Source organism: Physeter macrocephalus, chromosome 17 (genome assembly GCF_002837175.3).
Source record: "Physeter macrocephalus isolate SW-GA chromosome 17, ASM283717v5, whole genome shotgun sequence".
NCBI classification, from domain to species: Eukaryota; Metazoa; Chordata; class Mammalia; order Artiodactyla; family Physeteridae; genus Physeter; species Physeter macrocephalus.
The window spans coordinates 43206727-43220446 of NC_041230.1; the positions used below are offsets into that span (position 1 = coordinate 43206727).

The following is a 13720-nucleotide window of genomic DNA, read 5'->3' on the forward strand; positions in this document are numbered from 1 at the left end:
AAAAAAAAAAAAAAAAAAAGACCAATACAAGATAATCAGGGAATATTTTCTGCTGCTGCTGAAGTTTATCAGTCGTTCAAAGTAAAATTTCTCTAAAATGTAAAGAATTAGAATCCCGTTACCAATGACTATGTTCATCTTTTATTAGCACTGTGACTCCCATTAAAGTCCAGCCAAGTAGGGTGTAAAAATGAAACCTCATAACATTCCATTCTCTTAGATTGTAGAACTTCATGTATACATAACTCTAGGCTAGGTTACCTTTCTCTTCTTCATCTGCCTTCTCTGCATTAGCATTGGTCTTGACCACAGCACCTTTATCAGACACAAAGCGGCCGTCATTCAAAATCACATCCCATACCCAACAGCTGAGACAATTCAAATTCTATGAGACACTAGAAATGTAAAGGCCTGGGGAGCAAAAAAATAAATGAGGAAACCAAGCCACAGATAAAAACATTTTATTGTTCCTATATAAACAAAGGTATGAAAACTGTCGCTTATATTTCAGTTCTTTCCAAGTCCTCTCACTTTACCTCAAAAACTAATATTAGTCCCTAACAGCATCAATATTTCTCTCATGTTACAGAAAGATGGTTACAGCAATGACCAAAACCACCTTGATGCTCAACAGAGGAATATCTGTATCTATGCAAATCATATTTCGTCAATATACAAACACCATAGTGCCATTAAGACTCTTTGCATATAAATTTTTGGTTAATAGAAACATATATTCAATGTTGTAGTTCTGTAAAAATATACAGAAAAATAATTCAGAGTGAGGTAAGTGTTACAATTTCTCCCCTATAATGTTAAATACATCAACAAAAATTCAATAGACATCTTAGGTTTTTGGTAGATACGATTTCAGAATAATTACAATAGGTTAACCCTCAGGTTGTTCATACTTTGTCTATCTCATCTCAAATTGAGGAATACTTTAAAAAACAAATAATCATTGGCAGTATATTTTCATGGTTAGTAATACACTTTATAATTTTTAAGCCAGTTAGGCATCCTCATGCTTATATGAAGCAGAACGCCAAACAATCCCGTTTGTTGATTCCCAAATCAAATGACTGCCAATATCTGCCAGCCCCCTGTCTGGTACACAGTTTTTTTCCAGACAGTTGTTATGTTAAAACATTAATACTAAAGGAAATTATTTTTATTTTCAAACTAGCATTTAGTTACTCACCATTGGCATCTGGTTTGATTTTCTCTTCCTTAAGATGCAAGTTGCTCAACTAAATGGAGAACATGGGGGGGAAAGTGTCAGGAAAATCACTTAAAAGATTCTGCCTCAATAGTGCCTCCCCCAGTGAAGCTGGGAAGAAATGAACCACTCATGACCTATTCGTTAGGACATATTCATTAGGTTGTTCTGCTGGGCTCCTTTTGTTTACTAAATGTTAGAGTGAGAATAAACAAAATATCCCACAAAACCAGTTGAAAAAAACTGGTTACACAACAGCTCAAAATCCACACTTCCTAATTACAATCCTTAGAAAGAATTATAATTTGTGAGTTTGCTTAATGCCCGGATTACACAGATTCTCTCAGCATCTCAAAAGAATACCATTTGAGTTGTCACTCTCAATTTTCAAACAAGAGGAAATTTAGAGAGATACTGGAAAATGCAGTCATTCTTCAGAGAACGCTGAGGCGGGAAGACTGCAATGCAAAGCATCTGCGGGTGGGAATCGGTCACGCTGCAGGCTGTGCTGGAGCGACAGGGCCACAGCGCGCCAGTATGCATCCTCACACTCGGGTTGCCTTGTGCTAAATGTCCGGTATTTTAAATTGGGAACAGCCTAGAGCATCATGGCACACTATGTAGTCAAAATACCCAGCAGGATGAAGTGGGAATAGAAAGGAAGGGATAAAGGAAAGACATTTCAAAGAAAGATTTATTAGGACTTTGATCAAACATTGTAAGTTAGGGATATCCTGGAAGGACTTATCTCCCCTATTAGTATGAAAATTTGTCAATTATACCTCAATAAAGCCAAAAAAAAAAAGCAAGAAAAAAAGAAAGAAGAAGAAAAAGAAAGAAAAGAACAGAACTTAAAGACAGGGGATATTTTTATTTTTAGTTGACCTTTGGATCTAGCCAAAGCAGGTGCTCTAATCATAAAATATTAAGTGGGGCTTAAGACATCATGTAGAGAAGGGAAAAAGAATGAAAATCACCACAATCAAATGGCTATTGCTTAAAGCACCACTTGCACAGGTTTTCTATGTCTTGAGGTTCATTTCTGCTATTCCTCTAAGTCCAAGAAGGGGGAAAGTGGAGGAAGGAATGAAAAAACTGTTTTAATGGGTGGTTAGCTGGGAATGGAGGAATCTCACTTCTATTGATGGAAACTGAAAAGCGAGTTTCTGGTGTCTGTCTACCTTGCTGTTGGGGTGGATGGAGGAGGAAGCAGGGGGCGGGGGAACACACTGGAGAGACTGGCAAGACAGGGAATTGGCAAAAAAAATAAAAAAAGGGGAAATCACTATGAAGCAGTAAAAATCCTTCATTAATTCTGAAGGACAGAGACCACACTAACAGATAATGAATGAGGCAACCTGCACCGTGTATGATATATAGTAGGCATTCAATATATTCTAGTCTTCACTAAAGCACTCCTCTTCCACATCCTGCCAATGAACATGGTTTAAGCCTAATATTCAAGGCTGTTAAAAACACAGACAGACAGACTGACTTACTGGCAATAGTTACAAGAGCAGGGTTAATAGTACTCAGTCCTAGGGTGATAACTGCTACCTAAAATAAATGATAGGGTTGAGGTATAAGTGAGTTAGAAATATCCTTTACTGTAATAATCAGTGATAAAAGGACAACCTATTCTTTTGTTGGTATATTGTTAAAATTGAAGCTAACAGAGTAAATAAACTGTTAAAATAAATAAAATGCAATGTACAGAAAAAGTTGATAGCAACAATGTAAATGAAACCAAGAAATGTTTTGATTACAATGTATCAGAATTTTGGAGAGGTTCCAGCAGATTCTGAAAACATACTCTGCCCTCACTTTGCTATAAGGATCTCAAAGCCTAAACAGCAAAAGCACCAGGACAGTGAAGTTCACATCACCTACTGCAGTGTCAGTGAACTCAACACTGAAACTTACGGTGAAAGTCCAGTTAGTTCCGATTCCTTCCTTTGCTCCATTTACTTGGACCAAAAAGGAGAAACCAATTTCTCTTGCAACTTCATTCAAAACTATTTTGCAGCGCTTCCCTGGTGGCGCAGTGGTTGAGAGTCCGCCTGCCGATGCAGGGGGACACGGGTTCGTGCCCCGGTCTGGGAAGATCCCACATGCCGCGGAGCGGCTGGGCCCGTGAGCCATGGCCGCTGAGCCTGCGCGTCCGGAGCCTGTGCCCCGCAACGGGAGAGGCCACAACAGTGAGAGGCCCGCGTACCGCAAAAAAAAAAAACAAAACAAAAAAACCTATTTTGCAATCCAAAAAATTAACCAAAACAAAAAAGCCAAAACACCCATATGTACATTTTTAAAATGCCTTTAGTTAATAGTTTGGCTTTTAAGATGTGTTAAAATAATTGGAATCTATATAGTTACACATTGCATTTTATTCAAAAGCTACTTAAGAAAGGATTCTTGAGACAGAAGGAAGATTTAATGGTTATTCAGTTATACTGAACAAGGAATGCCTTAGGCACAAGGGTGAAGTAGGAGACTTAGAGTCTTACTCATCAGAGTTTCCTACTCCCTTTGCCCTTCTCTAAACTGAAATTTCCTAAGGAACAAGGGGAACAAAGAGGAACCACAGGGGAATGAGGAAATAAACATAAATAGGATCTAATATTTTCTTTTCTAAAATGAATAAGAAATGGAGCTTGATGAATATTTAAAACACAGTAACCTTGCACTGCACACGTCAGAGTCACCTACATCACACAATTCCTGTGGCTATCCTCAGTGGGAGTTCCACAAGGCAGAAGGAAAGAGCTGTCTTTACTCATTTGTTCAGTTTTAGAATATTGGGATCTATTATAATTTACCTGTGCATGATTAAGTAAATTCACAAAACTTATCCAGGTTCAACTAATCTGTACAATATGGATAAGTAATTTAAAAGATTCCTGCAAAGAAAATGAATTATAGATGACAATAACTATAATAATAACAATCACTTACATAGCACTTATTTCAGGCATGTCCATAAATCAGTGAGGTAGGTACTATGATTATCCCCATTTAACAGATGTGGAAATTGAGGAACAGAGAAGTTAAGCAATTTGCCCAAGGTTATAAGTGATGGGCCCAGAATACAAATCCAAGTCTGTCTGGCTACAAAGTCTTAGGTCTTAACTTCTACACAATAGTGCCTCTCATAGATGATACTAATCTCAAAAAAATAATAATAAACTTAAAGATGATACAATGATGCAGTCACTTTGGAAAACAGTATGGCAGTTCCTCAAAAGTTAAACACAGAGTTACTATATAATCCAGTGATACCACTTTTAGATAGATACCCAAGAGAACTGAAAATGTCCACACAAAAACTTGTACATGATCAAGTACATATGAATGATCATAGCAACATTATTCATAATAGTCAAAAAGTAGAAACAATTCAAATGCCCATCAGTGGACATCAATGAATAGATAAATAAAATGTGGTATCTATACAATGGAATATCATTTGGCAATAAAAGTGAATGAAGTACTGATATGTGTCACCACATGGATGAACCATGAAAACATGCTGTGAAAGAAGCCAGCCACAAAAGAGGACATATTATATTTATAGGGAATGTCCTGAATAGGCATACCTAAGAGGACAGAAAATAGATTAGTGGTTACAAGGGGCTGGGCTGGGAGGTTGAGGAGAAATAGGGGTGACTGCTGACGGGTACAGGTTTCTCTCTGAGGTGATGAAAATGTTTTAAAATTGACTGTGGTAATGTTGATCTAATCTTCCTATTACATAAAAAAATTAAGTCAAAATGGATCACAGACATAAATGTGACATTTAAAGCCATAAATCTTCTAGATGAAAATACAGGTGAAAAGCTTTGAGGCCTTGAGTAAGGTATATTTCTTAGAGAGAACACAAAAAGAACTAATCATGAAAAAATTGACAAATTAGAATTAGCCAAAATTGAAAATGTCTCCTTTTCAAAAAAGTACTGTTAAGAAAATTAAAAGGCAAGTTCCAGTCAGGGAGAATATTTATGCAAACGACATATTTGATAAAGGACTTGTATCCAGAATACATAAAGAATTCTCCCAACTCAATAATAAGAAAACAATCAAATTTTTTAAGTGGGCAAAAGATTTGAAAAGCCACTTCAAATAAGTTATACAGGTGGCAAATAAGCACATGAAAAGACTCTCAACATCATTAGTCATTAGGGAAATGTAAATTAAAACCTCAGTGACATACCACTATACACCTATTAGAATGGAGGGAAAAAACTGGCCATGCTGTGCTGGTGAGGATGTGGAGCAACTAGAGCTTATACATTGCTGGTGGTATTACAAAATGGTACAGCCACTTTGGAAAACAGTTTGGTTTGTAACTTATAAAGTTAAACATACACTTAACATATAACCCAGCAAATCTCACTATTAGGTATTTACCCAAGAGAAATACAAACATAAGTCCATACAAAAATCTGTATCCTAATGTATATAATAGCTTTATTCATAAATGCCAAAAACTAGAAAATACACAAATGTTCATCAACAGAAGACTAAGCAAGCTGTGGTACACCTGTGCATGGAATACTACCCAGCAATAAAAAAGAACAAATTACTGATCCATGCAACAACATGGGTGAATCCCAAACGCATTATGTTAAGTGAAAGCCAGATTTTTCAAAAGGCTACATATTATATAATTCCATTTATACCACATTTTGGAAAAGGTGGAACTAAAATGACACAAAACAAATCAGCAGCTGCCAGAGATGGGCGGGGAGAAGGAAGTGAATGCAAAAAGTTTGAGGGAACTTTCTGGAGTTGTAGAAACGTTCTATATATTGATTGTGATGGTAGCTACACAACTGTATGTCTTTGTCAAAATTCACAGAACTGTAGCACTAACAAGGGCGAATTTTACTTTATATAAACTATATCACAATAAACTTGACTTAAAAAAATTAAAAGGCAGTCCAAGAGATCCAACATTCAACTGATAAGAGTCTGGAAAGAGGAAATGAAGAAAAACCAAGGGGAAGAAGTCAAAAATGAAATTTTTCAAGAAAATTTCCCATAACATAAGGACAATTGTTTTCCAGATTGAAGTTCCCACCCAGTGCCTAGTAAAATAAATGAAAATAGACCCATATCAAGACACATCATCATGAATTTTCTGAATACAGGAGACAAATAGAAGATTCTTCAAGCTTAGAAAGGGAAAAAGAGATGACACAGGGAATCAGAATGGTCTCCGACATCTCAACAATAAATACAGAAATCTAGAAGGCAATAGAACAATGTCTTTAAAATTTGGCAGGAAAATAATTTCCAACTAACAGTTCTACACCCAGCAATACTATTGTTCAAATGATAGGGCAAAATAAGCTAATTTCGGAAAGGCAGTATCTTAAAAAATTTATTTCCCATACACCTTCAGAAAGCTGATAAATGGCTCCACCAAATCGAGAAAGATGAAGAGAGGGGATACAGAAAGGAAGGGATCCAATACAAGAGAAGAGGAGGAAGTCCCCAGATTGAGGGCAAGGGGAAATTTGCCTTGTTCCCCTCCAGCCCCCAAAATGAATTGGGGCCACTAGTACAGTTTGAAACAGGCTAAAAGACCTGGGAGAAATGGAAATTACAGAACACTTGATGTGTGGGAACATCCTGAGATAAACTTAGACAATTAGCAAAGAGCCTGGGGTTGAATTGGTGATAAACACAAAGAAAAAAAAGGCAGTTATAAATTCCAAGGTAAAAGTTGTATAGGAAATAACGGTATTCCTGAGTTACTAATAATATAAGCACAGAATACTGATCTAACTAAAATCACAATATAATGGAAAGATGGGGAATGGGAAGGTGTGTTTTTGTGGTGGGGAAAGGAAGATGGAGGAAAGTGTCAAAATCAATAAACACCTAAAACGGAAAATTCAAGAAGCAGCAAAGCAAGCATGTTATTCAGGGAACAAGGAGGTCAGTATCGTAAATCAATGTCAAGAGAAATAACAGTATTCTTTGGGGAGGAAGAAACTGGAGGGAACCACTTTCTAAAACTATTTGACTCTTTATGTGCACATGAAAAATTTTTATCAGCTATAAAAAATAAGACTAAGTCCTTGTTCTCGAGAAATTAACAGAAATAAGTACCAACAAAGCGGGTTCAAAGCACTATGAGAACTCAAATATTTAGGCGGGAAAAATGAATTCTACATAGTAACGTTTAACCCATGTCTTGCTTACTGTGTGTCAGGCCCAGAACAAAGTTAAGCGCATCAGGAGAGGATTTATTGACTGCCAAGCCTACAGAGTCAATCATTCATCAACACTGAGCAAGCTGAGGAAGCACACAAATATCAATGAATAAGCCATGGCTCCTGAGCCCAAGCAGCTCAGAATTGGAAGGTGGAAAATGACACCTACATAGGTGATTATTAACAATTCAGGGTCCTGACTCCAGGAAGACAGGCGGGCGCCTGGGCTCTTTAGCGATGGGAGCGCTCACCTGCGCTTACGTAACCTGTCGGGGGCTGGCGGGTGGGTAAACAAAGCCAGCTAAGGGTCCAGGCTCCATCCCTACGCGCACCCCATCCCGGCCCAGACCGAGGAAGTGTCTTTTCCCAGGCATCTGATCCCGGCCAAAACGGCCCCCTGACCCTTTTACGGCTGAAGCCAACTCACCGACTCGGCTGCCGCTTCCTGCTCGTCCACCGCCAGGGCCCACGAGTCGGTGGCCATGGTCGCGGGCACGGCTGGGACGCAGGTGCCGGCAAACTAGCCGGCTGGCGCGGCGCGATCCGCGATCCGGGTAGACTCCCGCCCCAAAGCGGGGGGAATTCTTTCGCTCAGGCGCTGGGGACCGGAAGCGGCGCGCCGCAGTGACGTCAGAGTCCGCGCCGGACCGGCCGCCCTTCACCCGTTTTGGACTGGCGCTTTTGTCGCCTTCAGGCCCCCACCCCTTCATTGCTCTTGGTTTCTTATCCAACGTCCAGAACCGCAGACTAAGGTAGTATCTTAAAGTGCCTAAGCTCCCGTCAACCGGCTCTCCAACCAAAGAGCAAAACCACATTTTGCTCTCTATTGCCACCGTGCTGGGAGAGATGGCCGCATCCTCTCCCAGCACGGTGGCATAAAAGATGCTCATATAGACTGAATATACCAATACACCATACCATTACGGATAGTGAGCAAGATGAATTTGAAACAGATTTTTTCCTTCGCTTTTCAGGTTGGTAATTCTAATAAATGTCCAGGTGTTGGCTAGGGTGTTGGGAATCGGCCCTCTCAAACACCGTTTGGTTAAAAATTTGTCCCACAGACTATGTGGTAACATCACTTACAGGAATTTGACCTTGAAAAATACTCAGAGTGGGTGTTAGGGAAATGTGTTCCAGGTAGAAAATCAGAGACAAAAAGCAAGCAGGTTTGTGGAACCAAACACAGTTTCTGGAATGATGACAAGAACCAGGGATGAAGTTGATAGGAGGTCCATGAAAAGGGCTGTGCAGAGCAGCTTATGAGCAAATGAGTTCACTCGAGGGATCACCCCACTCTGGTGTGACTTTTAGAGTTAGCCTAGCCTGGCTAGAATCCCAGCTCTCTCATGTAAGGGTTCTGTGACTGGGAGAATTAAAAATATATATATGTGTGTGTGTGTGTATACATGGCTTTTAGAAGAGGTAAAATAAGGCTTAAGTGTGACACTTTCCCTTAACTGGGATCAAACAAGCTTCTCTCTCCTTGTTACTTCAATAGAAAGAAGCTGGGCACTTCCCTGCAACCTGAGTGAGAAATGAATCCCCACTTCTTTCACTTGTCCAGTAATCCACTACAACAAATTAATTTCAAGTAACAGTGGGGTCTATGGGGAATTTTACTTGTAGACTATAAGTAAAAATGTTTGGGAAAGGGTAAAGCAGTTCCCGCAATCCTCTTCTTGCCATGATTCTTTTTCTCCCACACTCTTTACAGGGTTAATTTGGGGGAGTTTTTTTGGACCCTACAGGTGAGGCTGTGCAAGAAGAAAAAGGTAAATATGCATTATGGCAGGCCATGACCTACATCTCCTCATGTGAGAAGCAACCCTGGGAATGTCTTATCAAATTATATTGCTCACAGGGCTAAAAGAGGTTAAGGAACTTTTATGTTTAATGAGGTTAAAAATAAGCCATTAAAGGTACAGAACTGTATACAATAGGATCCACTTGTGCAAACAAACTCACATATATACTTGTACATACTACAGAAAATGTGTAAGATACACACAAAACTGGTGTCAGTGGCTGCTTCTAGTGAGGGGCTCTAGAAGTCTGGGGTGGGATGAGACTTCCTTTTCATTGTGTACAGTTAATCCTTTGAAAATTTTTCCATGTGCGTGTTGTGTTTTCCTTTTAAAATTGTATTTCAGACAAACAGGAAAGGGAATACTATAACAGACATCTAGAGTCCCACCTCACGGCTTAAGAAATAAAACAATTAAGATTCAAATGAAGCCCCTGCATTGCCATCCCCAGAGACAGAAGTTCTCCTGAATTTTAGTGCTTATCTTTCCCATAAATGCTTTTAGTATGTATAGCTTTTCCTATTTAAAAAGAAAAAAAAAAACTTAAAAATAAGCCCCAGGATTCCAGACTTTTCTATGTCCACCCCCAACACCTGCAAAATGTGAGACACGTGGTAAGAAGGAAACCGGTTCCCAAAGTGGGGCGTGGAGAGAGGAATCAAGGGAATAAGAGCACCTGGATTTGAATTATTCAGCCTCCTGCATTTACTCCCACGTGACCTTAGGCAGCCTGTCTCCTCTGAAATCCTGGTAAGCACTCATTTCACGGTTCGAGGATTCAACGACATCACAAGGTTAAGGGCCATCGGCCCAGTGCCTGGCCCTTGGCGAAGACTTGATTAAATATACGCTGTTATTATTATTCCTGTCCCCCCCTCCCGTCCCAGCCCGGGGTGGGGGCGGGGAAGAAGCCTAAACGTGGAAAAAAGGTCTTGTTTCTACCCTCAGAGATACTCACGTCGCCCATAGCCAGGGCGAGCGGAAAGCGCCCTACGGCGCGACCTCGGAACGGGATAGCAGCCCCGGCCATTGCCCCTCAGCATTGCGGTTAGCACCGCCAACGGCCGCTCACAGCCCGAGCCTCATTGGCTGAGGCCTAGAAGCTAGTCCCGCCAGCCAATCAGAGAAGGGGAACGGCAAGCCTGGCGCATGCGCACCAAAGTACCTAGGTGCAAAAGGCTAGGTCTACGTTTCAACAGGGGTAGCCTTTGGGTATTGAGCTTTCTTTTTTCCCCCCTCCCCCCGCCTTGAGTTTTTTAAACCGAGTTGTTTTTTGCTGAATGTCAGGCTCCCGCCCTAGGTTGGAAACTCCATAAGGACAGGGCAGTGCTCTCCTTAATCTTGATCTCTAGGGTCTAGCGCATAATAGACACTCACTTGGTTAATAAATAGATGAGGAATGCACATCCCCCCTCCCTGACCCCCAGATCAAACATTTTTATTTACTTTTAATGAATATTTTATTTAATTTTATTTATTTAATTTTATTTTTTTGGCTGCGCTGCACTGCAAGTGGGATCCCAGTTCGACCAGGGATCGAACCCCTGCCTCCCTGCATTGGAAGCACGGAGTCTTAACCATTGGATCACCAGGCAAGTCCCTATTTTAAATTTATTTTTAATCTTTTTTTTTTCTTGGCCAGGCTCTGCAGCATATGGGATCTTAGTTCCCTGAACCCGTTCTCCCTGCAGTGAAAGTGCAGAGTCTTAACCACTGTTCTGCCAAGGAAGTCCCTGTAGATCAAACTTTTAAATCTTTGCCTCTGAACAAATAGGTGAAGAAGCTCATTCTCTAGTTTAGGCCACTGCTACTCCAAGTGTGATTCCCCCAGTAATAGCACAGATAACACGTGGGAGCTTTTTACTTTACTTCCTCATCTCCTCCCCCTCTCTGTACTATAAAAGAAACTGGCATCCACACCCCGATAAGATGGTTATTTTGAGACTTTAGTCTGCCATATTCTCGGTCTTCTGGCTTCTTGAATAAACTCATATTCCTTGCCTCAACACCTCGTCTCCGATTTACTGGCCTGTTGTGTGGCGAGCAGAGCGAGCTTGGACTCGGTAACAGTATCTTAGAGAACTGGGTAATTATCTGAATAATTCATGTAGAAAATTCATTTTTAGAAGAATGTGACTTTTGGGCTTCAACAATTTCTCTTCATGTGTACTGAACCAATCACTGGGGAATAAAAAACTTTTTTTTATCTACAATTCTTTTGTTAGTGAAAGTGCTATATTAACAGCAACAACTATGGCAACGTAGCTAAGTTATTAAGGCTACAACCAATATTACTTTATTTTGAAAGTACAGTTTGTACAATTTTGGCTCTCCATTTTAAATGTGCGGGTACAAAAGTCTGACCCATTTCTCAGGTTGTTGTGACTAAATATGCTATTTTGGGCCATTTTGTTAAATATCTTTTTTTCTTTTAATTAATTTATTTTTGGCTGCATTGGGTCTTCGTTGCTGCGCGGCTTTCTCTAGTTGCAGAGAGCGAGGGCTACTCTTCATTGCGGTGCATAGGCTTCTCATTGCGGTGGCTTCTCTTGTTGCAGAGCACGGGCTCTAGGCACGTGGGCATCAGTAGTTGTGGCACGCAGGGTCAGTAGTTGTGGCTCATGGGCTCTAGCGCACAGGCTCAGTAGTTGTGGCGCACAGACTTCGTTGCTCCGCGGCATGTGGGATCTTCCCAGACCAGGACTCGAACCCATGTCCCCTGCATTGGCAGGCGGATTCTTAACCACTGCGCCACCAGGGAAGACCTATTTTGGGCCATTTTGGATCAGAACAGTTGTCTCTCTTGGTTTTGACCTTAGCTGTCTTAACCTCTGGGTGCCTAAGTTTCCTCAGCTGTTAATAGCAGGTAATAAAAGTAACTCGTAAGGTTGTTGTGAGGATCAGTGTCTGCTGCATACTAAGTGCTCAACAAACATTAGGTGTGATGATGATTATTAATGCTTTGCTGTGAACTGGGAAATTAAGTGACTTTTTGCTAGCTTTTGAGCTTGACCTTCTATTTGTGTAGCATGCTCTTTTACATAAAAAGAGTAAAATTTTTCTGAAGTATTGAAACCAAGCAGGACCCTGTGGGACCGTCCTGGGCACAAAAGCCTTTCTAGGAAATAGGTTTTATTCAGCCTCCTTGACCTTCCCAGAGTTCCAAAGGGCAGATTCTGACAGTTGCTAATCAGGGAAGGGAGGGAATGCAGAAACAAGGGAAGAGCAGTCAAGAAACAATAGTGCAGCCTTGGGGTAGGGTCCTGGTTCCTCCTCAAGGAATATACATATAATATCTTTAAGTTCTTCTGCAGGAACTAAGGCCCCCCCATTCAGGTGGAGGATGGTAACTTCAGGCTGAGCACAAGATTCCTGGAGCACCACCCTGTTACCTCATCAGCAACCAATCAGAAGAAAGTCACACACCCTGCAGCCCTCACCCTAAATTTTACCATATACCCCCCAAATCATCAGGGAGTTTGGGGTTTTTGAGTACTAGCCACCCGTTCTCCTTGCTTATCCCTGCAATAAACCTTTCTCTGCTCCAAATTCCCACTTTTTGGGTTGTTTGGCCCCACTGTGCATCGGGCATATGAACTTGTGTTCCGTAACAATATCTTTAACCCAGTTATGACCAGCAGCACAATTTTATACCCTTGCATTTAGATATACAAGATGATGTAGGTTAATAGTGGAGAGGTTTAGGTCATGGGCTTTGGAGTTGAACAGAAATGGGTTTGAATCTTGGCTCTTTAACTTACTTTTCAGTGTGTACTTAGGCAAGGCAGTTAACCTCATCTGTAAAAGGTATGCCAGTTGGCCTGCCTCATACACAGTTTAAAAACTAAACGAAATAATGTAGGAAATGTTTAATAATGCCTCACCTATAAACATTAACTATTACTTTTCAAAGGCAGATCGAGGACCAAATGCCAATTTAATTGTCTCTCAAAGAGTACGTTATTTTTTCCACACCAAATCCAAGAAGGTCTAAAGGACAAGTGTATCCACGAGCACAACGTATCAGAATCTGAGGTCTGCATACCATTCTGCAACTAAAACGAACATAACTAGATACTAAGAGCTGTGACCTCTACCAAACACACGTCACCATTTCCCCCTTATTAATCATGTCAACTACTAGGATTTAGAGTATGGATACTAAAATGTCGGTCCCCAGAAGTCCACATCCTTACTTGTCACGTGACGTGCCCCAGTCCCTTCTTTCCCTGCCATTGCATCAGCCGATTTAGAGCCGCCTTCCCAGAAACCAACTAATAAGCTGATTCGTGCTCCAGTTGACTGGCATGTCGGATGACCAATAATTTCTCGGGAAGGTAAGGGGCGGCGGGGCACTTTCCATCCGCGCGCTCTGGTTGGACGGGGCGGTGCGTGCTGCCGAGGGCCGTGGTTTGGCGCTGGTACATCTGCGTGTCTGCGGGAACAGGTAACCGTGGCTCCGGGCGCTGGGATTT

At 41.0% G+C, this 13720-nt stretch overlaps 1 protein-coding gene across 2 annotated transcripts in view; it reads right to left on the reverse strand.

The window, feature by feature from the left end:
- The window catches only part of LOC102988391 (ATP-dependent RNA helicase DDX19B), a 20212-nt gene extending 9910 nt beyond the window's left edge, over positions 1-10302 (reverse strand). The window contains exons 1-3 of one of the 2 annotated variants that reach the window (XM_007102562.4): positions 10204-10302; positions 1202-1250; positions 262-315 (exon numbers count right to left, since the gene is read on the reverse strand). In XM_007102562.4, the coding sequence (XP_007102624.2) occupies positions 262-315; positions 1202-1250; positions 10204-10275 (175 nt within the window). In that variant the 5' untranslated portion in view covers positions 10276-10302. Of the gene's footprint in view, positions 1-261; positions 316-1201; positions 1251-7864; positions 8026-10203 lie in introns of those variants that run through there. The other variant, XM_007102563.4, reaches the window with a different exon arrangement.
- Positions 10303-13720: the final 3418 nt, after the last annotated feature.